We start from the raw sequence: 25000 nt of genomic DNA, 5'->3' as shown, positions 1-25000 counted from the left end.
TAGTCTCTAGTCTCTGGCCTATGGCCTATGGTATCTAGTTTCTCTGGTCTAGTCTCTAGTCTCTGGTCTCTGGTCTCTGGTATCTAGTCTCTAGTCTCTGGTCTCTGGCCTCTAGTCTGTGGTCTCTGGCCTTTAGTCTGTGGTCTCTAGTCTCTGGCCTCTAGTCTCTAGTCTCTGGCCTATGGCCTCTGGTATCTAGTTTCTGGTTATCTAGTCTCTGGTCTCTGGTCTCTAGTCTCTAGTCTCTGGTCTCTGGTGTCTGGTGTCTGGTCTCTGGTTATCTAGTCTCTGGTCTCTGGTTATCTAGTCTCTGGTGTCTGGTCTCTAGTCTCTAGTCTCTAGTCTCTAGTCTCTGGTGTCTGGCGTCTGGCCTCTGGTCTCTGGTCTCTGGTCTCTGGTCTCTAGTCTCTGGTTATCTAGTCTCTGGTTATCTAGTCTCTGGTTATCTAGTCTCTAGTCTCTGGTCTCTGGTGTCTGGTGTCTGGTCTCTGGTTATCTAGTGTCTGGCCTCTGGTCTCTAGTCTCTAGTCTCTGGTCTCTGGTCTCTAGTCTCTAGTCTCTAGTCTCTAGTCTCTGGCCTCTAGTCTCTGGCCTCTAGTCTCTAGTCTGTGGTCTCTAGTCTGTGGTCTCTGGTCTGTGGTCTCTGGTCTGTGGTCTCTGGTCTCTAGTCGCTGGCCTATGGCCTCTGGTATCTAGTTTCTAGTCTCTGGTCTCTAGTCTCTAGTCTCTAGTCTCTGGTCTCTGGTCTCTAGTCTGTGGTCTCTGGCCTTTAGTCTGTGGTCTCTAGTCTCTAGTCTCTGGCCTCTGGCCTCTGGTATCTAGTCTCTGGCCTCTGGCCTCTGGCCTCTGGCCTCTAGTCTCTAGTCTCTGGTTATCTAGTCTCTGGTTATCTAGTCTCTGGTCTCTAGTCTCTGGTCTCTGGTGTCTGGTGTCTGGTCTCTGGTTATCTAGTGTCTGGCCTCTGGTCTCTAGTCTCTGGTCTCTAGTCTCTAGTCTCTGGCCTCTGGTCTCTAGTCTCTGGTCTCTAGTCTGTGGTCTCTAGTCTGTGGTCTCTAGTCTGTGGTCTCTGGTCTCTGGTCTCTGGTCTCTGGTCTCTAGTCGCTGGCCTATGGCCTCTGGTATCTAGTTTCTAGTCTCTGGTCTCTAGTCTCTGGTCTCTGGTCTCTGGTCTCTGGCCTTTAGTCTGTGGTCTCTAGTCTCTAGTCTCTGGCCTATGGCCTCTGGTATCTAGTCTCTAGTCTCTGGTCTCTGGTCTCTGGTCTCTGGTCTCTGGCCTCTAGTCTGTGGTCTCTAGTCTCTAGTCTGTGGTCTCTAGTCTGTGGTCTCTAGTCTCTGGTCTCTAGTCTCTAGTCTCTGGTGTCTGGTCTCTGGTGTCTGGCGTCTGGCGTCTGGCCTCTGGCCTCTGGCCTCTGGTCTCTGGTCTCTGGTCTCTGGTTATCTAGTCTCTGGTTATCTAGTCTCTGGTTATCTAGTCTCTAGTCTCTGGTCTCTGGTGTCTGGTGTCTGGTCTCTGGTTATCTAGTGTCTGGCCTCTGGTCTCTAGTCTCTAGTCTCTAGTCTCTGGCCTCTAGTCTCTGGCCTCTAGTCTCTAGTCTGTGGTCTCTAGTCTGTGGTCTCTAGTCTGTGGTCTCTGGTCTGTGGTCTCTGGTCTCTAGTCGCTGGCCTATGGCCTCTGGTATCTAGTTTCTAGTCTCTGGTCTCTAGTCTCTAGTCTCTAGTCTCTAGTCTCTGGTCTCTGGTCTCTAGTCTGTGGTCTCTGGCCTTTAGTCTGTGGTCTCTAGTCTCTAGTCTCTAGTCTCTGGCCTCTGGCCTCTGGTATCTAGTCTCTGGCCTCTGGCCTCTGGCCTCTAGTCTCTAGTCTCTGGTTATCTAGTCTCTGGTCTCTAGTCTCTGGTCTCTAGTCTCTGGTCTCTGGTGTCTGGTGTCTGGTCTCTGGTTATCTAGTGTCTGGCCTCTGGTCTCTAGTCTCTGGTCTCTAGTCTCTAGTCTCTGGCCTCTGGTCTCTAGTCTCTGGTCTCTAGTCTGTGGTCTCTAGTCTGTGGTCTCTAGTCTGTGGTCTCTAGTCGCTGGCCTATGGCCTCTGGTATCTAGTTTCTAGTCTCTGGTCTCTAGTCTCTGGTCTCTGGTCTCTGGTCTCTGGTCTCTGGCCTTTAGTCTGTGGTCTCTAGTCTCTAGTCTCTAGTCTCTGGCCTATGGCCTCTGGTATCTAGTCTCTAGTCTCTAGTCTCTGGTCTCTGGTCTCTGGTCTCTGGTCTCTGGCCTCTAGTCTGTGGTCTCTAGTCTCTAGTCTGTGGTCTCTAGTCTGTGGTCTCTAGTCTCTAGTCTCTAGTCTCTGGCCTATGGCCTCTGGTATCTAGTTTCTCTGGTCTAGTCTCTAGTCTCTGGTCTCTGGTCTCTGGTCAGACCATCTTTATCCTCACGTTGCTGTACGGTGAATCACGCCGCTCCTCCTGATCTTTCTCCCGTGGCTCCTCCTCCCCGTCTTTTTCTTCTTCGTTGGTGCTTTGTGGAACAGGAAGTACCCTCTGGGCCCACTTTGGGACGGCGTAGTCGTCCACCCGGGCGTTGTAGGGGTACTCGTGACCTTTGGGGTCGGCCAGCGCCCCCATGAGCCTCCAGGCGTCCCCCTTCACCTCCTCGGGGTCGTCGTACACAGAGCCGGGAGCCTTTGGGGCCTTTGGGGCCTTCGGGGCGGCGCAGCCTTCGGGCTCGTCGTAGATGTGCTCCGCCTTCCCGCCGTCCGCGCCGTCGCTCAGGAAGACGTTTCTGATCTTCATCTCGTCGATGCTGTCGTAGAGCGGGTCGGCGCCGAGGGCCCCGAGGGCCCGATGGGAGTCCAGGATGTCGGACATGAAGGTGGTGGCGATGGTGTCGAAGGGGAGGGAGTACTCCGGCTCTGGGGGGGGCGCACCGCCGCCTCCCTTGGCGCCCGCGGCCGGCAGGGCGATCCGGGAGTACGTCCGGTCCGGGTTCGGGCCGTGAGCGGTGGCGGGAGGCTCGGGGGTCTCGGGGGTCTCGGCGTGGGGCAGCGGGCAGCTAGAGATGGTCTTCACCTGGTTCTTACGGGGGGCGCCGCGAGGGTCCAGGGTCAAACTCTTCACGCCCGTCAGGAGTTTGTCCACCGGAGGCTCCAGACGAGGCTGAGGACAGAAGAGGAATCAATCAGGGATCAGGTCTTTCCATCCCAACCATTCCAACAACGTAGACCCGCTGCAGTTTGCGTATCGCCAGAACCGGTCCACTGACGATGCAGCCAACAACGTCCTCCACACAACCCTCACTTACTAGAGGGCAAGGACACCTATGAAGACTGCTCTTCATAGACTTCACTGCTCTTCATAGACTTCACTGCTCTTCATAGACTTCACTGCTCTTCATAGACTTCACTGCTCTTCATAGACTTCACTGCTCTTCATAGACTTCACTACTCTTCATAGACTTCACTACTCTTCATAGACTTCACTACTCTTCATAGACTTCACTACTCTTCATAGACTTCACTCCTCTTCATAGACTTCACTCCTCTTCATAGACTTCACTGCTCTTCATAGACTTCACTACTCTTCATAGACTTCACTGCTCTTCATAGACTTCACTGCTCTTCATAGACTTCACTACTCTTCATAGACTTCACTACTCTTCATAGACTTCACTACTCTTCATAGACTTCACTCCTCTTCATAGACTTCACCTCAGCTTTCAATACAGTCATCCCACACAAACTCTCTGTAACACTCATCACTCTTGGTCTGACACCTGCTCTGTGCAACTGGGTGCTGAACTTTCTCTCAGGCAGACCCCAATCAGTCAGAGTTGGCAACCGCACATCTAACACAAGACCTGTGAGCACAGGGACCCCCAGGGCTGTGTACTGGGTCCCCTGCTGAACACCCTCTTCACATACAACTGTGTGGCCTCCCAGGAAAACCAGCATCATCTAGTTTGCGGATGAAATAACTGGTGGAGCTGAAACGGCGTACAGAAGAGAGGTGGAGGAACTTGTGGCCTGGTGTCGGGATAATAATCTCTCTTGAATGCAGACAAGACCAAGGAGATGATTATCGACCCAAGGAGGAAGAGGGTGCACCACTTGCATAGGTGGGACAGAGGTGGAAAGGGTGAAAACCTTTAAATTCCTCGGGAACGCACATCAGTGAGGACCTCACCTGGTCTCATAACACACTGCAGAACATCAAAAAGGCCCAGCAGCGACTGTATTTCTTAAGAAGGCTGAGGACATTTGGCATGCCATCCAAAATTCTCAGCAACTTCTACAGATGTACGATGGAGAGCGTCCTTACAGCTCCATCACAGTGTGGTATGAAACTGCACTGTACATCTCAGGAGCAGCCTTCCCCTCTCTTAAAGACATTTACTCCACCAGAGTAACCAGGAGAGCACACCACATCATCAGGGACACAACACATCATCAGGGACAGAACACACCACATCATCAGGGACACAACACACCACATCATCAAGGACACAACACACCACATCATCAGGGACATAACACACCACATCATCAAGGACACAACACACCACATCATCAGGGACATAACACACCACATCATCAAGGACACAACACACCACATCATCAGGGACACAACACACCACATCATCAAGGACACAACACACCACATCATCAGGGACATAACACACCACATCATCAAGGACACAACACACCACATCATCAGGGACACAACACACCACATCATCAGGGACACAACACACCACATCATCAGGGACACAACACACCACATCATCAGGGACACAACACACCACATAATCAAGGACACAACACACCACATCATCAGGGACACAACACACCACATCATCAGGGATAAAACACACCACATCACTAGGGACACAACACACCACATCATCAGGGACACAACGCACCACATCATCAAGGACACAACACACCACATCATCAGGGACACAACACATCATCAGGGACAGAACACACCACATCATCAGGGACACAACACACCACATCATCAAGGACACAACACACCACATCATCAGGGACACAACACACCACATCACCAGGGACATAACACACCACATCATCAGGGATATAACACACCACATCATCAAGGACACAACACACCACATCATCAGGGACATAACACACAACATCATCTAGGACACAACACACCACATCATCAGGGACACAACACACCACATCATCAGGGACACAACACACCACATCATCAGGGACACAACATACCACATCATCAAGGATACAACACACCACATCATCAGGGACACAACACACCACATCATCAGGGACACAACACACCACATCATCAGGGACACAACACACCACATCATCAGGGACACAACACGCCATCAGCACTCAGGCAGACGCTACAGGAGTCACAAGTCCAGAACCACGAGACTGACAAACAGTTTCTACCTGCAGGCCATCAGGCTCTCTCTCTCTCTCACACACACACACACACACACACACACACACACACACACACACACACACACATACATCACTAAACTGTGAACAGCTGCTGCTGTGACTTCATGTCACGACCATACTTGTACTTGTATATTTGTAGCAATGCATAGTGCACATTATACACTGACTGTGCAATACTGTCATCACATTTGTTGTGCCTTATTTTTGTGCAATACTGTCACTATATTTTGTGCCTTATTTTTATTTATTTTGTACCTTAAGTTTATTGTAATTCAGTGTGTTAGGAGGACCCAGCAAAAATAAGCTTTTCATTGTACAGAGTAACTGTCTGTTATCTGTGCATATGACAATAAGAATATCTTTAATCTTGAAAGTTTTCATCAGTGGGTGTAATGACTCAAACTGTCCAGCAGGCGGAGACGTTGGACTAATAAAGTACTTCTACTTGTAGTTTAAACTGCAGCTTCCCTTACAAAGTACACAGTGGTACACAACGTATGCATTATGTACAGTGTTATATCATATTTTATAATAGTAGTATATATAATAGTATTTTATAATAGTACTATACATAATAGTACTATATATACTACTATTACCTCATCATCATCCTCACACTGTTTATTCTGACCTAATCCTGCGTACAAATATATTAGACGGTGTTGAGACTTCATGTGTCCTACCAGCTGGAGGCGCTGTTGTTGTTGTTGATGTGAAGGGGTGGAGCTCTCCTTGTCTTTGTGATGAAGCCCCAGTAGATGTGTTTCAGTCACCATGCTGTAAACACCGTCAGCTTCCTGCAAACAGAACACATCAGAATCTAAATATACAACAATATTCAAGCAACAGAAGAAGAAAGAAGAAGAAATAAAATAAAAAAAACAATCAATGAATATTGTAATTAACTATCTCTGAAGTTCTCGTTACCAGAGTTATGAATCTTGACTTTATTCTGAAAATCTTGACTATATTCTGGAAATCAACTTTATTCTGGAAATCTTGAGTTTAACATGGAAATCTTGACTATTCTGGAAATCTTGACTTTATTCTGAAAATCTTGACTTAATTCTGGAAATCGACTTTATTCTGGATATCGACTTCATTCTGAAAATCTTTACTTTATTCTGAAAATTTGGACTTTCTGGAAAATCTTGAAATATTGATTTTATTCTGGAAAAGTTGACTTTAATCTGGAAATATTTACTTTATTCTGAAAATCTTGACTATATTCTGGAAATCGACTTCATTCTGGAAAGCCTGTCTTGTGTTGAAAGTCCTACATTATTAAATCCTGAGTTTATTCTTACTTTATTTTGAATACTCTCCAATTCTAAAAGCTGTGACTTTATTTTGAAAAGGTGAACTCACCGGAGCAGCAGGGGATTGTGGGACATGGCCGCGGAGTTGAGGCAGCGGCGGCGTTCTGCTCTGGACCAGGGTCTTGTCCTGGGGGGTCTCTGGCCCGGTCTGGCTGGAGGGCTGCCTCTGCAGGGTCCGCTGCAGGTTGATGGCAGCCTCCACGGCCTGAAACAGGAAGTTCCCCTGTTTGGTGTCGAACTCGAACCCGCCCTCGCCGGAGTCGCACCTCCGGCCGGCCTCGAAGGAAAACGTGGTCTGAAGGACAGGAAACACATCCAGATAGAGTCCGAATTAAAGCCTGACTTGATCCTGACTTTACTCTTTCTTTATCCTGGCTTGATCCTGCTTTAATCCTGACTTGATCCTGACTTTACTCTTTCTTTATCTTGACTTGATCCTGATTTAATCCTGACTTGATCCTGACTTGATCCTGACTTTACTCTTTCTTTATCCTGGCTTGATCCTGCTTTAATCCTGACTTGATCCTGACTTTACTCTTTCTTTATCTTGACTTGATCCTGATTTAATCCTGACTTGATCCTTTCTCAATCCTGACTTGATCCTGACTTGATCCTGACTTTATCCTTTGTGTGTGCCTGTGTGTGTGTGCCTGTGTGTGTGTGTGTGTGTGTGTGTGTGTGTGTGTGTGTGTGTGTGTGTGTGTGTGTGTGTGTGTGTCTCACCTTGTCCCGGCCGAAGCGTCTCAGGTACCTGTACGGCCAGGTGAACAGGACGTCTCCGCTTCTCTTCAGCAGCAGCAGAGCGTCAGCGTCGGCTCTCAGGAACCCGTCTCCTCTCAGCCGGCAGCGGTCTGACGCCTCGGTCCTCCTGACACACACCCTGAAGTCACGCACTGACACTGACACACACACACACACACACACACACACACACACACACACACACACACACACACACACACACACACACACACACACACGTTTCATTTAGCTGACGCTTTTATCCAAAGAGACTTACAATAAGTGATTCAACCATGAGTACAAACTCAGAACAACAAGAATCAAGAAAGTACAACTGTTTCAATCAAGTTAAACTACAAAGTGCTATCAGTAAGAGAAACTACGTGCTACTAAAGTACTACCTTCCTTATTCAAGGTGTAGTCAGAAAAGATGTGTTTTTAGTTCACGGCTGAAGATGTAGAGACTTTCTGCTGTCCTGATGTCATTGAGGAGTTCATTCCACCATTGAGGAGTTCATTCCACCATTGAGGAGTTCATTCCACCATTAAAGAGTTCATTCCATCATTGAGGAGTTCATTCCATCACTGAGGAGTTCATTCCATCATTGAGGAGTTCATTCCACCATTAAAGAGTTCATTCCACCATTGAGGAGTTCATTCCACCATTAAAGAGTTCATTCCATCATTGAGGAGTTCATTCCACCATTAAAGAGTTCATTCCATCACTGAGGAGTTCATTCCATCATTGAGGAGTTCACTCCATCATTGAGGAGTTCATTCCACCATTAAAGAGTTCATTCCACCGCTGAGGAGTTCATTCCATCATTGAGGAGTTCATTCCATCATTGAGGAGTTCACTCCATCACTGAGGAGTTCATTCCATCATTGAGGAGTTCACTCCATCATTGAGGAGTTCATTCCATCACTGAGGAGTTCATTCCACCATTAAGGAGTTCATTCCATCACTGAGGAGTTCATTCCATCATTGAGGAGTTCATTCCACCATTAAAGAGTTCATTCCATCACTGAGGAGTTCATTCCATCATTGAGGAGTTCATTCCATCATTGAGGAGTTCATTCCATCATTGAGGAGTTCATTCCATCATTGAGTTCATTCCATCATTGAGGAGCAGGACAGCAAACAGTCGTGACTTTGTTGAGTGTTTAGCTCGCAGTAACGGAGCTACAGCCGATTGGCAGAAGCCGAGCGGAGTGAATGAGCCGGGGTGTACGGTGTTACCATGTCCTGGATGTAGACTGGACCCGATCTGTTCGCAGCACGGTACGCAAGCACCAATGTTTTGAAGCGGCTGCTGCAGCCATGGTAACCAGTCAAGGGAGCGGAGGAGCAGAGTAGTGTGAGTTTATAAAGACCAGTCGAGTTGCTGCATTCTGATGAGCTGCAGAGGTCGGATGGTACTAGCAGGTAGACCTGGAGGAGGGAGTTACAAGGTGTGAGATGATCAGTGCCTGTTGTGTAGCATGGACCTACAGGATGTTGTGTAGCATGGACCTACAGGATGTTGTGTAGCATGGACCTACAGGATGTTGTGTAGCATGGACCTACAGGATGTTGTGTAGCATGGACCTACAGGATGTTGTGTTGCATGGACCTACAGGATGTTGTGTTGCATGGACCTACAGGATGTTGTGTTGCATGGACCTACAGGATATTGTGTAGCATGGACCTACAGGATGTTGTGTAGGTGTGTGTTGTGCAGAGATTCGTGCTGCTACCTGTGTTTCCGATTGGGGAAACGAGAGGATCAGTTGGGTGTCATCGGCATAGATATGGTAGGAAAAGACATGCGAGCGAATGACAGAGCTGAGAGAGTTGGTGTACAGAGAGAAGAGGAGAGGACCCAGGACGGAGCCTTGAGGGACTCCAGTAGTGAGAGGACAAGGTTCAGACACAGATCCTCTCCAAGTTACCCGGTAGGTGGTCGTTGAGGTAGGAGGAGAAGAGAGAGAGCAGAGCCTGAGATACCAAGGTCCTGGAGGGAGGAGAAAAGGATCTGGTGGTTCACTGTGTCAAAGGCAGCAGAAGAGAGGAGAGAGAGGCTGCTCTAGCAGTGTGAAGCTGCCCAGAGACAGCAAGGAGGGCAGTCTCTGTTGAGGCCTTGAATCCAGACTGGTGAGGGTCCAGAAGGTGGTTCTGGTCTCTGTTGAGTGGCCTGCCTTGAATCCAGACTAGTGAGGGTCCAGAAGGTTGTTCTGGTCTCAGTTGAGGCCTTGAATCCAGACTGGTGAGGGTCCAGAAGGTTGTTCTGGTCTCTGTTGAGGCCTTGAATCCAGACTGGTGAGGGTCCAGAAGGTTGTTCTGGTCTCTGTTTAGGCCTTGAATCCAGACTGGGTAGGGTCCAGAATGTTGTTCTGGTCTCTGTTGAGGCCTTGAATCCAGACTGGTGAGGGTCCAGAAGGTTGTTCTGGTCTCTGTTGAGGCCTTGAATCCAGACTGGTGAGGGTCCAGAATGTTGTTCTGGTCTCTGTTGAGGCCTTGAATCCAGACTGGTGAGAAGAAGGTCAGGAGCAATAGACTGGAGGATGTGAGATGGTGTGACGGTCCCCTAGTCTGCCTGTCTGTCTGTCTCCTTGTCTGTCTCCTCCAGGTAACAGGTGGGGTGGGATCACCCTAATAAGAAGCACCTGCTGGAGTGGGGAGATCAACCTAACGGGAGGCACCTGGGCCCGGTGCTCTGCGGGGATGAAAGCTCCGCCTCGGATCTCTCGGCCTGTGACATGGGGCGTGGCTCTCGATGGCGCTCGCTCGCTGGGCACGGTCCAGGAGAGGCCAGCCAGGCCACAGCGGTCTAATGTTCTGTCTATGTTTCATCTATGTTTCGGGCAGTTTGGGTTTCACCAACCACCTTGTTTAGCTAATAAAGCCGCTTTGTTTTGGAACGCTGCATCTCTTGTGCATTTTGTCGCGGCGCCTGAGCCGGGTCGTGACAGATGGGATGGTGTCAAGGGGGCAGGTGGTTGGGCGGGCCGAGATTACCACTTGATTGGGAGACAGGGGGTGAAAGAGGAAAGCAAAGGGGAAGAATATGAAGTTAATGGAGGTGTATTTATAGAAGATGGATTAGTAAATGAGGAGCGCATGTCATCTATCTTGTTTGTAAAGGAGTTAACAAAGTGGCTTGGTAGATGGGTGGAGGGAGGAGGAGGACAGGGGGTCAAGGAGGTTGGAGAAGAGTTTTTGGAGTTAGAAAAAGAGGATTAAATTATGGATTGGTAGAACAGGCTTTTGGCTGCAGAGATAGAGGCAGAGGAGGAGAGAAGAGAGTGATAGGCGAGCAGTCGGCATGTTTGGATTTTTGCCATTTCCTTTCCGATGCTCGCATAGTGGCTCTCTTGGCAACTACTTGGGGTATACCATCGGGCGGGGCCTTGTCAAACCCCAGGAGGCAAAACTCTGTACCATTCAAGACTGGCCAAAACCCTTGGCCAACAAGCAGGTGATATCCTTTTTGGGCCTTGCCAATTATTACAGAGGATTCATCCCTGACTTCTCTATGATAGCGGCCCGTCTCACAGGACTGACCACCAAGAAACATCCCGTATGGTGACCTGGTCCTCGGCGGCAGAAGAAGCTTTTGGCGACCTGAAGAGGGCCTTGTGTTTGAAACCAGTCCTTACTGCCCCGACTTCAGCAAGGAGTTTGTGGTCCAGGCGGCTGCCTCTGATGCAGGTCTGGTGCTCGCCCAGATAAAGGAAGGTGAGGAACACCCTGTTCTGTATTTGAGTCGGAAGTTGCTGCCGAGAGAGAAGAACTATGCCACAGTGGAGAAAGAGTGCCGAGCCTTAAAATGGGCCCTGGAAACCCTCAAATATGACCTGCTTGGAGGGAGATTCACTCTGGTGATCATTCACCGTTACAATGGATGGCAAAAAACTAAGAACCCAACAGCAGGGAACCAGGTGTTTTTTAAGCGTCCAGTCGTTTAACGTCTCTGTCGTTCACAGGCCGGGGCGGCGCCATGGGAACACTGATGCCCTGTCCCGCCGTGATGCCTTCTGGGCCTCATTGACCCTGCTGAGGACGTCCGGCCCGGGGAGAGGGATGGTGGCATCACAAGGGGACAGGTGGTGGACCCACTCAGGAGCAGCGCCCACACCACAAAATGGCCGCTGTGGGCGACACTACATCTCCCAGAATGCCTCACCACTGACCCAGCTGCAGGTGCTTAAGGCCCTGATTGAGGCTGGGAGGCTTGATGAAGGCCAGAGGAAGCACAAGGAGGGAAGGAGCTGATGAGCAGGAGGTGGAAACCTCTGGAGGAAACGACCCAAAGAACTAAGAGGAGGACCTCGTAGCATGGACTTTGCACTGTTGAGTTTTATATCTCTATCTCTCTAAATATCTCTCTCTCTATATATAAATACCTATATATATATATATATATATATATATGTATATGTATATATATATATATATATATATATATATATATATATATGTATATGTATATATATATATCCCTTTATTTATATATATATATATATATATATCCCTTTATTTATATATATATATATATATATATATATATATATATATATATATATATATATAAATATCTATCTCTATATATATATTCTATTCATATTCATTCTCTATAAATGAACATTTCTGATACACAACTTATTCTGTGACGCAACGTGTTTAGAGATGTGTTACACTGAGGAAACCACACACACACACACACACACACACACACACACACACACACACACACACACACACACACACACCTGGCTGTGTGCTGCAGGTGTGTGTGGGGAACAGCAGCATCTTCAGGATCAGCACAGTGTGACCTCAATCCTCACTAACAGTTACTACAGCTGAAGTAGTATTTATGTGTACTCGTGAGTACTGTCTTCATGTGTTCTACTTGAAGAGCCATCAGGTCACATGACCACATGTAGTAAACAGGTCTCTGTCTTGTTCAATAGATAGTATTTATGTGTACATAAACACATGATGTATACCTGGTGCTATAAAGAACCGACACTCATGACCTCACGGCCACCGACTGATGTGAAGAGCTGCAGCTCAGGTTCAAACCAGTGAAACCAGTAGAACCAGTGAAACCAGTGAAACCAGTAGAACTAGTCAAACCAGTAGAACCAGTAGAACCAGTGAAACCAGTAGAACTAGAGTAACCAGTAGAATCAGTAGAACCAGTGAAACCAGTGAAACCAGTGAAACCAGTAGAACCAGTAGAGGATCAACATGAACACTTCAGACCACTGAAAAAAACAACATGTCTAGAAACAGGAAGTTTGTCCTGTGAAGAAAAAAGATGAAGTCGCCCTGCAGCCACCGACCACACACACACACACACACACACACACACACACACACACACACACACACACACACACACACACACAAACACACACACACACACACACAAACACACACACACACACACACGCACACACACACACGCACACACACACTAGTTTCCACTAGTAGTTACACAGTATCAACTGACTGTACAAATACACAATGTCTATCAGAACTAAAAGACTTCATTAGTAGTAAAACCTGCAGATAAAAGTTCCTCAGTACAGTACTGTAGTACAATACTACTACTACAGTACTGTAGTACAATACTACTACTACTACTACAGTACTGTAGTACAATACTAGTACTTTACCCTCTATTTCCCTGTAATGGAAACTTTAGACAGTACCCGTCTAGAGTTCAGTACCTGTCTAGAGATCAGAATAGGGCTGCAACTAACGATTATTTTAATAATCGATTAATCGGTTGATTATTTTTCCGATTAATCGATCAATCGAATAAAAGAACAAAAAACATTAATTTCCAACCCTTTATTCAAAAACAGAAGTGACAGTGCAAAACATGTTCAGAAAGCACTAACAGGTTTCTCCTTGAACATCCCTGAGCTGTTAATTAAAACAATAAATAAAAATGGACTAACACTAAAAACATAGCAATAGCACGCTGACTAGCTTCATTAAAAACAAGTTGGAGGGAAATGAAGACGCTGTAGACATCTTAACTCTGATTGGCCAAGACTCCACACAATGAATCGATGAAGGAAATTCGTTGCCAACTCTTTTGATAATCAATTTTTATTGATTTTATCGATTCGTTGTTGCAGCCCTAGTTCAGTCCCCGTCTAGAGTTCAGTCCCCGTCTAGGGTTCAGTCCCCGTCTAGGGTTCAGTACCCGTCTAGAGTTCAGTACCCGTCTAGGGTTCAGTACCCGTCTAGAGTTCAGTACCCGTCTAGAGTTCAGTCCCCGTCTAGAGTTCAGTACCCGTCTAGAGTTCAGTCCCCGTCTAGAGTTCAGTACCCGTCTAGGGTTCAGTACCCGTCTAGAGTTCAGTCCCCGTCTAGAGTTCAGTACCCGTCTAGGGTTCAGTACCCGTCTAGAGATCAGTACCCGTCTAGGGTTCAGTCCCCGTCTAGGGTTCAGTCCCCGTCTAGGGTTCAGTCCCCGTCTAGGGTTCAGTCCCCGTCTAGAGTTCAGTACCCGTCTAGGGTTCAGTACCCGTCTAGAGTTCAGTACCCATCTAGGGTTCAGTACCCGTCTAGAGTTCAGTACCCGTCTAGGGTTCAGTACCCGTCTATGGTTCAGTACCCGTCTATGGTTCAGTACCCGTCTAGAGTTCAGTCCCCGTCTAGAGTTCAGTACCCGTCTAGGGTTCAGTACCCGTCTAGGGTTCAGTACCCGTCTAGGGTTCAGTACCCGTCTAGAGATCAGTACCCGTCTAGGGTTCAGTACCCGTCTAGGGTTCAGTACCCGTCTAGAGTTCAGTACCCATCTAGGGTTCAGTACCCGTCTAGAGTTCAGTACCCGTCTAGGGTTCAGTACCCGTCTAGAGTTCAGTACCCGTCTATGGTTCAGTACCCGTCTATGGTTCAGTACCCGTCTAGAGTTCAGTACCCGTCTAGAGTTCAGTCCCCGTCTAGAGTTCAGTACCCGTCTATGGTTCAGTACCCGTCTAGAGTTCAGTACCCGTCTAGGGTTCAGTCCCCGTCTAGAGTTCAGTACCCGTCTAGGGTTCAGTACCCGTCTAGAGTTCAGTACCCGTCTAGGGTTCAGTACCCGTCTAGAGTTCAGTACCCATCTAGGGTTCAGTACCCGTCTAGAGTTCAGTACCCGTCTAGGGTTCAGTACCCGTCTATGGTTCAGTACCCGTCTAGAGTTCAGTACCCGTCTAGAGTTCAGTCCCCGTCTAGAGTTCAGTACCCGTCTAGGGTTCAGTACCCGTCTAGAGATCAGTACCCGTCTAGGGTTCAGTACCCGTCTAGGGTTCAGTACCCGTCTAGAGTTCAGTACCCATCTAGGGTTCAGTACCCGTCTAGAGTTCAGTACCCGTCTAGGGTTCAGTACCCGTCTAGAGTTCAGTACCCGTCTATGGTTCAGTACCCGTCTAGAGTTCAGTACCCGTCTAGAGTTCAGTCCCCGTCTAGAGTTCAGTACCCGTCTATGGTTCAGTACCCGTCTAGAGTTCAGTACCCGTCTAGGGTTCAGTCCCCGTCTAGAGTTCAGTACCCGTCTAGGGTTCAGTACCCGTCTAGAGTTCAGTACCCGTCTAGGGTTCAGTACCCGTCTAGAGTTCAGTACCCATCTAGGGTTCAGTACCCGTCTAGAGTTCAGTACCCGTCTAGGGTTCAGTACCCGTCTATGGTTCAGTACCCGTCTATGGTTCAGTACCCGTCTAGAGTTCAGTACCCGTCTAGAGTTCAGTCCCCGTCTAGAGTTCAGTACCCGTCTAGGGTTCAGTACCCGTCTAGAGATCAGTACCCGTCTAGGGTTCAGTACCCGTCTAGGGTTCAGTACCCGTCTAGAGATCAGTACCCGTCTAGGGTTCAGTACCCGTCTAGGGTTCAGTACCCGTCTAGAGTTCAGTACCCATCTAGGGTTCAGTACCCGTCTAGAGTTCAGTACCCGTCTAGGGTTCAGTACCCGTCTAGAGTTCAGTACCCGTCTATGGTTCAGTACCCGTCTATGGTTCAGTACCCGTCTAGAGTTCAGTCCCCGTCTAGAGTTCAGTACCCGTCTATGGTTCAGTACCCGTCTAGAGTTCAGTACCCGTCTAGAGTTCAGTCCCCGTCTAGAGTTCAGTACCCGTCTAGGGTTCAGTACCCGTCTAGAGATCAGTGCCCATCTAGAGATCAGTACCCGTCTAGAGATCAGTACCTGTCTCTCTGCCGCTGTACAGAAAGTTGTCCTCCATTCCTGCGTCTTCGTCTACTCCTCTTCCTCTCAGCAGGCTGCTCCTCCTCCCTCCAGGGTCTGTCCAGTTCATCTGTCACATATCGATCACATATCGATCACATATCGATCACATATTGATGACATATCGATCACATATCGATGACATATTGATCACATATCGATGACATATTGATCACATATCGATCACATATCGATGACATATTGATCACATATCGATGACAAATCGATGACATATCGATCACATATCGATGACATATTGATCACATATCGATGACATATTGATGACATATTGATCACATATCGATGACATATCGATGACATATCGATCACATATCGATGACATATTGATCACATATCGATGACATATTGATCACATATCGATGACATATTGATCACATATCGATCACATATCGATGACATATTGATCACATATCGATGACATATTGATCACATATCGATCACATATCGATGACATATTGATCACATATCGATCACATATCGATGACATATTGATCACATATCGATGACATATTGATGACATATCGATCACATATCGATCACATATTGATCACATATTGATCACAAATTGATCACATATGTCATTTGAGAACCAACAACCACAGGAGGACTAAACGTGACCCAGAAGAAGTGATCTCAGTCAACGACCAGCAGACTGTGAAGTGTTCACTTCCTGTCACTCACAGGCAGGAAGAGGAAGCGCCGCGAAGCTATTTATAGCTGTGTGTGTGTGTGTGTGTGTGTGTGTGTGTGTGTGTGTGTGTGTGTGTGTGTGTGTGTACCTACAGGGAAGGCCGTCTCACACAGCTTGTGCGTCCAGTCCTCCAGCTCCAGTCGATCAGCAGCGAACACGTAGATCTTCTCGGTCGTCTCCATCAGGAAAGGTTCCGTGTCTCGGGGACATCCGTCCATCTCCACCTCCGACACCCGGATAAAGTCAGACAGACGGACCACCTGGAGTAGAGACCAGTAGAGACCAGTAGAGTGCAGTAGAGTGTAGTAGAGTCCAGTAGAGTGCAGTAGAGTGCAGTAGAGTCCAGTAGAGTGCAGTAGAGTGTAGTAGAGTCCAGTAGAGTTCAGTAGAGTGCAGTAGAGTCCAGTAGAGTGCAGTATAGTCCAGTAGAGTGCAGTAGAATGCAGTAGAGTCCAGTAGAGTCCAGTAGAGTGCAGTATAGTCCAGTAGAGTCCAGTAGAATGCAGTAGAGTGCAGTATAGTCCAGTAGAGTGCAGTAGAATGCAGTAGAGTCCAGTAGAATGCAGTAGAGTCCAGTAGAGTCCAGTAGAGTCCAGTAGAATGCAGTAGAGTGCAGTAGAGTGCAGTGTAGTCCAGTAGAGTGCAGTAGAATGCAGTAGAGTGCAGTATAGTCCAGTAGAGTGCAGTAGAATGCAGTAGAGTCCAGTATAATGCAGTAGAGTCCAGTAGAGTGCAGTAGAGTGTAGTAGAGTCCAGTAGAGTCCAGTAGAGTGCAGTAGAGTCCAGTAGAGTGCAGTAGAGTCCAGTAGAGTCCAGTAGAGTGTAGTAGAGTCCAGTAGAGTGCAGTAGAGTCCAGTAGAGTCCAGTAGAGTCCAGTAGAGTGCAGTAGAGTCCAGTAGAGTCCAGTAGAGTGCAGTAGAGTCCAGTAGAGTCCAGTAGAGTGTAGTAGAGTCCAGTAGAGTGTAGTAGAGTCCAGTAGAGTCCAGTAGAGTGTAGTAGAGTGCAGTAGAGTCCAGTAGAGTGCAGTAGAGTCCAGTAGAGTCCAGTAGAGTGTAGTAGAGTCCAGTAGAGTGCAGTAGAGTCCAGTAGAGTCCAGTAGAGTCCAGTAGAGTGTAGTAGAGTCCAGTAGAGTGTAGTAGAGTCCAGTAGAGTCCAGTAGAGTCCAGTAGAGTGTAGTAGAGTCCAGTAGAGTGCAGTAGAGTGCAGTAGAGTCCAGTCCTCTACCTTCTTGTTTTCTTGCTGCTTGCGACTTTTCTCAACACTTCCTCCGTCTTTACAATCGAAGAACTCCAGTCTGGAAATCGAACAGGAACTTTCTCTGAAGAGGACACACCAGATCCGCTTCCACTTCTACACACACACACACACACACACACACACACACACACACACACACACGCACACGCACACACACACACAGACACACACACACGTACAAGAAGACACACACGTACACGCACACACACAAATCAACATGTTTGCGTTAGCTCTGTAGTGTTAGCGTTAGCTCTGTAGTGTTAGCATTAGCTCTGTATTGTTAGCGTACCTTTCCAAACCTCTGCTGCTGTAGGTACAGCGTCCCCTGTTTCCTGATGTCCTCCTCCATGACGACGCTGCAGCTCTTCTTTGTGCTCCACTTTCCTCTCCTCCTCCTCGTCTCTGTCCTCGTCCTCCTTGTCGCCTCTGTCCTCGACCTCCTTGTCTCCTCCTCCTCTCTGTGGTCTCAGTGTGACGTCATCTGTTTCCTGCTTACAGTCTGTTGCAACATGTAATGCAGAAGTAAGCGTGTGAACGTTCGCTGCTCCTTCCTCTTCCCGCCTTTCTCCTTCCTCCATCTCTGATCGCCTCACGTCCTCATCTCCTCATCTCCTCACGTCCTCTTATCAACACCTCCCTCTCACTTGTCTGTTTCCCTACCTCAACGACCGCTCGAGCATCTGTGTCTGAACCTTGTCCTCTCACTACTGGAGTCCCTCAAGGCTCCGTCCTGGGTCCTCTCCTCTTCTCTCTGTACACCAACTCTCTCAGCTCTGTCATTCGCTCGCATGTCTTTTCCTACCATATCTATGCCGATGACACCCAACTGATCCTCTCGGTTCCCCAATCAGAAACACAGTTAGCAGCACGAATCTCTGCACAACACACACCTACACAACATCCTGTAGGTCCATGCTACACAACATCCTGTAGATCCATGCTACACAACATCCTGTAGGTCCATGCTACACAACATGCTGTAGGTTCATGCTACACAACATCCTGTAGGTCCATGCTACACAACATCCTGTAGGCCAATGCTACACAACATCCTGTAGGTCCATGCTACACAACATACTGTAGGTCCATGCTACACAACATGCTGTAGGTTCATGCTACACAACATGCTGTAGGTTCATGCTACACAACATCCTGTAGGTCCATGCTACACAACATGCTGTAGGTTCATGCTACACAACATACTGTAGGTCCATGCTACACAACATACTGTAGGTCCATGCTACACAACATGTTGTAGGTTCATGCTACACAACATGCTGTAGGTCCATGCTACACAACATGCTGTAGGTTCATGCTACACGACATCCTGTAGGTCCATGCTACACAACATGCTGTAGGTTCATGCTACACAACATGCTGTAGGTTCATGCTACACAACATCCTGTAGATCCATGCTACACAACATCCTGTAGGTCCATGCTACACAACATACTGTAGGTCCATGCTACACAACATGCTGTAGGTTCATGCTACACAACATACCGTAGGTCCATGCTACACAACATATTGTAGGTCCATGCTACACAACATACTGTAGGTTCATGCTACACAACATCCTGTAGGCCAATGCTACACAACATGCTGTAGGTTCATGCTACACAACATCCTGTAGGCCAATGCTACACAACATGCTGTAGGTCCATGCTACACAACATGCTGTAGGTCCATGCTACACAACATGCTGTAGGTCCATGCTACACAACATACTGTAGGTCCATGCTACACAACATGCTGTAGGTTCATGCTACACAACATCCTGTAGGTCCATGCTACACAACATGCTGTAGGTTCATGCTACACAACATCCTGTAGGTCCATGCTACACAACATGCTGTAGGTTCATGCTACACAACATCCTGTAGGTCCATGCTACACAACATGCTGTAGGTTCATGCTACACAACATGCTGTAGGTTCATGCTACACAACATCCTGTAGGTCCATGCTACACAACATGCTGTAGGTTCATGCTACACAACATGCTGTAGGTTCATGCTACACAACATCCTGTAGATCCATGCTACACAACATCCTGTAGGTCCATGCTACACAACATACTGTAGGTCCATGCTACACAACATGCTGTAGGTTCATGCTACACAACATACCGTAGGTCCATGCTACACAACATATTGTAGGTCCATGCTACACAACATACTGTAGGTTCATGCTACACAACATCCTGTAGGCCAATGCTACACAACATGCTGTAGGTTCATGCTACACAACATCCTGTAGGCCAATGCTACACAACATGCTGTAGGTCCATGCTACACAACATGCTGTAGGTCCATGCTACACAACATGCTGTAGGTCCATGCTACACAACATACTGTAGGTCCATGCTACACAACATGCTGTAGGTTCATGCTACACAACATCCTGTAGGTCCATGCTACACAACATGCTGTAGGTTCATGCTACACAACATCCTGTAGGTCCATGCTACACAACATGCTGTAGGTTCATGCTACACAACATGCTGTAGGTTCATGCTACACAACATCCTGTAGGTTCATGCTACACAACATCCTGTAGGTCCATGCTACACAACATCCTGTAGGTCCATGCTACACAACATGCTGTAGGTCCATGCTACACAACATGCTGTAGGTCCATGCTACACAACATACTGTAGGTCCATGCTACACAACATGCTGTAGGTTCATGCTACACAACATCCTGTAGGTCCATGCTACACAACATGCTGTAGGTTCATGCTACACAACATGCTGTAGGTTCATGTTACACAACATGCTGTAGGTTCATGCTACACAACATCCTGTAGGTCCATGCTACACAACATGCTGTAGGTTCATGCTACACAACATCCTGTAGGTCCATGCTACACAACATGCTGTAGGTTCATGCTACACAACATGCTGTAGGTTCATGCTACACAACATGCTGTAGGTCCATGCTACACAACATGCTGTAGGTTCATGCTACACAACATCCTGCAGGTTCTGGTCCAAACCTGTCCTGCTCCTCATTGGTGCAATGAGCTCCTCATTGACATCAGGACAGCAGGAAGTTTCTACATCTTCCGCTGCAAACTAAAAACACATCTTTCCGACTGCACCTTGAAAAAAGAAAGCAACACTTTAGTATAACTGAAATGTCTCTTACTGATAGCACTTGGTAGTTTGGCTTTCTTGTTGTGGTGAGTTTGTCCTCATGGTTGAATGCACTTATTATAGTCGCTTTGGATAAAAGTGTCAGCTAAATGAAATGTACCTGTGAGATATACTATATACTATACTGTACTGGAGAAATATAAAGTAGCAGTAAGTGGAAATATTCAAGTGCAAGTGCATCAATACTGTGCTTTATTGAGGACAGTGTGACTTCATGGGAGGTTTTAGCTGACGGCTAACTACCTCCCTCAAAGCATTATGGGAAGTATAGTCTCAACACAGCAGGATTTCGCCCAATTATAATAATAACAACAACAATAATAATACTATGTTATATGTTAGTTATATATTTACACAGTAAAACTACAGATTTGTGTTGTTTCGGTTCATGTCGTACGTACTAAAACTACTGTTTATGAAATAATTTATATAATGCAAGTAATAAAACATTCCACCTCACACTGATGTTCAATCACTTATCAATCAATTGCTAATAATCAATCAGATAATAATCAATCACATATTAATCAATCAGATAATAATCAATCACATAACAATGAAACAAAAGAGCCGGAGTTCAGAGCTCAGCTTCGTTTATTAAAATAAGAGAAGAAGAGTTCTAAGGTTTAAGATCCTTTTCACATCTTCATCGCTCAAACTCTCAATGAGGAAGAGGAGTGAATAATCATTGAGTCAGATCTTCTCCTTCTCCTTCTCCTTCTTCTTCTTCTTCTTCTTCTTCTTCTTCTTCTTCTTCTTCTTCTTCTTCTTCTTCTTCTTCTTCTTCTTCTTCTTCTGCTCTCCTGACTGACGGCAGGCTGCTGTATGTTTTGGTCCAATAGGAGACGTACTCTGATCTCAGGTCGTAGCTGAAGAATGAAACGGACAAATTACTCTTACAGAAAATCTCACAGCTTTGTTTATACGGGACAATAGAATACAATAGAATAGAAAACAAAACCGGAGACGAGTCTAGTCAGCCAGTAGAGGAGAATAGAGTCACATTCAAATACTGAGAATACAGAAGAATACAGTGGTGTACATTAGAGCACAGTAGTAGAGTACAGTATACTAGAGTAGAGTACAGTAGAGTACATTAGAGCACAGTAGTAGAATACATTAAAGTACAGTAGACTAGAGTAGAGTACATTAGAGTACAGTAGAATACATTAGAGGACAGTAGAATACATTTGACTAAAGTGGAGTACATTAGAGGACAGTAGAATACATTTGACTAAAGTGGAGTACATTAGAGCACAGTAGTTGAGTACAGTAGAGTACATTAGAGCACAGTAGTAGAGTACAGTAGAGTACAGTAGAGTACAGTACCTGACGGAGGACTTGGTGATCTTGTGGTTGATGGCCAAGTAGGGTTGGTGATGTTTGGTGAAGGTGGGCCAGGGAACTGGGACTCTACTGTTTCCTTTACTGGGATCACTGGACAGGAGGACAGGGAGAGATTAGACCCGTTTAGGAAAGTTCAGACCTGCGTTCATCAGTCCATGTAAACCGGTTCAGACCACTTCAGACCAGATCAGACTACATTTCCAACATGTTTTTAGAACCAAACTGACCAGTGGCCTAGTTTTGACCAGTAAAGACCAGTAGAGACCAGTATGTCAGAGGCAGACCTGGTCTAGGTGTGTTGACTCCATGTGTGTTTGCAGTGCATGCTGGGACTTTACCCGGTCCTGGCGAAGTTGGTCCAGTACGCGATCATGTACCCGGATAGGTCCCGGTGTCGAGGGAAGTAGACCAGCGGGGTGGCGAAGGGTTTACCAAACAGGTACTGCAGGTCCTCGGCGTGCTCCGCCTCCACCCAGCTTGGGAGCCCCGGGATACGAGTCTCCATGTTGAACAGGTAGGAGTAGGTACGGGCTCCACTGAGGGACAAACAACAACAGGTACAGGTCCATGTTGAACAGAGGATCAGAGGACCTCAGAGACCTGGTGGACCTGATCAGAGGAACTCAGAGACTGAATGGACCTGATCAGAGGAACTCAGAGACTGAATGGACCTGATCAGAGGAACTCAGAGACCTGATGGACCTGGTCAGAGGACCTCAGAGACCTAATGGACCTGATCAGAGGACCTCAGAGACCTAATGGACCTGATCAGAGGACCTCAGAGACCTAATGGACCTGATCAGAGGACCTCAGAGACCTAATGGACCTGATCAGAGGACCTCAGAGACCTGGTGGATCTGATCAGAGGACCTCAGAGACCTGGTGGATCTGATCAGAGGACCTCAGAGACCTGGTGGATCTGATCAGAGGACCTCAGAGACCTGATGGACCTGGTCAGAGGACCTCAGAGACCTGGTGGACCTGATCAGAGGAACTCAGAGACCTGATGGACCTGGTCAGAGGAACTCACAGACATCAAAGACTTTAAGACTGGTCTTCTGGACCAACCGGAGCCGACCTGGAGTTGTTGGCGTGGAGCTGGAGGGCGATCTGTGTTGGGACCAAGAACAGGAAGTCGGTCTCGATGTCGGCCACCGTCTTCTTCACCACCGCCGGCTCCGGCGCCGACCCCCAGTGAGATGAGTAGCGGCTGTAGGCGGAGCCTACGGCGGCGGCCCCCTTCTCTTTGGTCAGGCCGGCCAGGAGACCCCTCACATCCTCCCTGAGGAGAAACAAGACCACCACAGGTACTCCCACGGTGGTGTTGGTACAGACAGACAGACAGACAGACAGACAGACAGACAGACAGGTACTCACACGGTGGTGTTGCCATTCTTCTTGTTGATGGAGGGCACATCTACCCCGGCGAACAGGTGTCCGTCCATGCTGTTGACTCCGGCCATGAAGTCGAACTGAGCCGCGTGGTGGAACAGCCGGCTGGGCTCCTCGGGGACGAAGTCTCCGTCCACCACCGGGGCCAGTTCCAGCAGGTCCATGACCACACCTGCAGGGGACAGACGCACAGATGTCACGAGGATGGTTAAAGTCCCATGAGACTTCCTCCAGACGTGTATATATATATATACACTCACCTTTCCCCAGAAGCAGCAGCACGTCGATCTTTCCCGCCATCGTGAGGCCGACCGGGTCGCTCATCTTCAGACATGCCAGCATCTCGTCCTCGTCGCTCCGCCAGCAGCCGACTTTAAGAGCGATCTGACGGAGACAAAGACGCTTTAATAATGATGATGATGACAGAGGGCACGTTGAGGAACATGTCCCGTGGAGAGGGGGCAGCGCCTGAAGACTTGGGGGGGTTGCACCCATATCCCCGGCAGAGGTCACTACGGTAGTCAAAATGCTCCTCGGTGGCGCCGGGGGGATGAGAGCCGCCCTGAAGGCGCTGGACGTTGTTGGGCTGTCTTGGCTGACACGCCTTTTCAATGTCACATGGAGGTCAGGACCAGTGGACCAGCTCTTTACCCTCGCAAGACTACTGGAGGGGTCCTGGGAGTTTGCCCAACCAGTCTACGTGTGCGAGAGTCAAGCGGCGGGGATGAGAGTTAGAACCTCCACATCTGAGGCCATGGTGCTCTGCCGGAAACCGAGGGAGCACCTGCAGGTGGGGACAGAGTGCTACCCCAAGTGAAGGAGTTCAAGTATCTCTTGGTCTTGTTCACGAGTGAGGGAAAAGTGGAGCGGCGTAGTCGTCTACGTTCCAACCCTCACCTATGGTCACGAACTCTGGGTCGTGACCGAAAGAACGAGGTCTCGGATACAAGCGGCCGAAATAAGTTTCCTCCGGATGGTTGCCGGGCACGGCCTTAGAGATAGGGTAAGGAGATGAGTTTCCTCTGTTGGACTCAGCCGTAGAGATAGAGTAAGGAGATGAGTTTCCTCTGTTGGACTCAGCCGTAGAGATAGAGTAAGGAGATGAGTTTCCTCTGTAGGGCTCAGCCTTAGAGATAGAGTAAGGAGATAAGTTTCCTCTGTAGGGCTCAGCCTTAGAGATAGAGTAAGGAGATAAGTTTCCTCTGTAGGGCTCAGCCTTAGAGATAGAGTAAGGAGATGAGTTTCCTCTGTAGGACTCTTAGAGATAGAGTAAGGAGATGAGTTTCCTCTGTAGGACTCATAGAGTAAGGAGATGAGTTTCCTCTGTAGGACTCTTAGAGATAGAGTAAGGAGATGAGTTTCCTCTGTAGAACTCTTAGAGATAGAGTAAGGAGATGAGTTTCCTCTGTAGGGACC

General features: G+C 47.8%; 2 protein-coding genes across 2 annotated transcripts in view; both read right to left on the bottom strand.

The window, feature by feature from the left end:
- Positions 1-2399: 2399 nt before the first annotated feature.
- Positions 2400-18037, bottom strand: dok2 (docking protein 2; the record flags this gene model as incomplete). Its single annotated transcript, XM_079222218.1, has 8 exons — positions 2400-3140; positions 6124-6234; positions 6806-7051; positions 7480-7649; positions 15681-15789; positions 16524-16691; positions 17656-17781; positions 17978-18037. 8 exons carry the CDS (start codon positions 18035-18037, stop codon positions 2400-2402), a joined length of 1731 nt encoding a protein of 576 aa, XP_079078344.1.
- A 3493-nt stretch (positions 18038-21530) lies between these two features.
- The window catches only part of LOC306740106 (bile salt-activated lipase-like), a gene marked incomplete at both ends in the record, with an annotated part of 6953 nt that continues 3483 nt past the window's right edge, over positions 21531-25000 (bottom strand). Inside the window, 6 exons of the mRNA XM_079222216.1 lie at positions 21531-21714; positions 22175-22282; positions 22531-22728; positions 23271-23474; positions 23570-23756; positions 23845-23968. Coding sequence (XP_079078342.1) covers positions 21531-21714; positions 22175-22282; positions 22531-22728; positions 23271-23474; positions 23570-23756; positions 23845-23968 — 1005 coding nt within the window. The remainder of the gene's footprint in view (positions 21715-22174; positions 22283-22530; positions 22729-23270; positions 23475-23569; positions 23757-23844; positions 23969-25000) is intronic.

Source organism: Taurulus bubalis (assembly GCF_910589615.1).
Source record: "Taurulus bubalis genome assembly, chromosome: 8".
NCBI classification, from domain to species: domain Eukaryota; kingdom Metazoa; phylum Chordata; class Actinopteri; order Perciformes; family Cottidae; genus Taurulus; species Taurulus bubalis.
The sequence above is the reverse complement of the archived record's forward strand: the minus strand, read 5'-3'. Positions and strand labels throughout refer to the sequence as shown.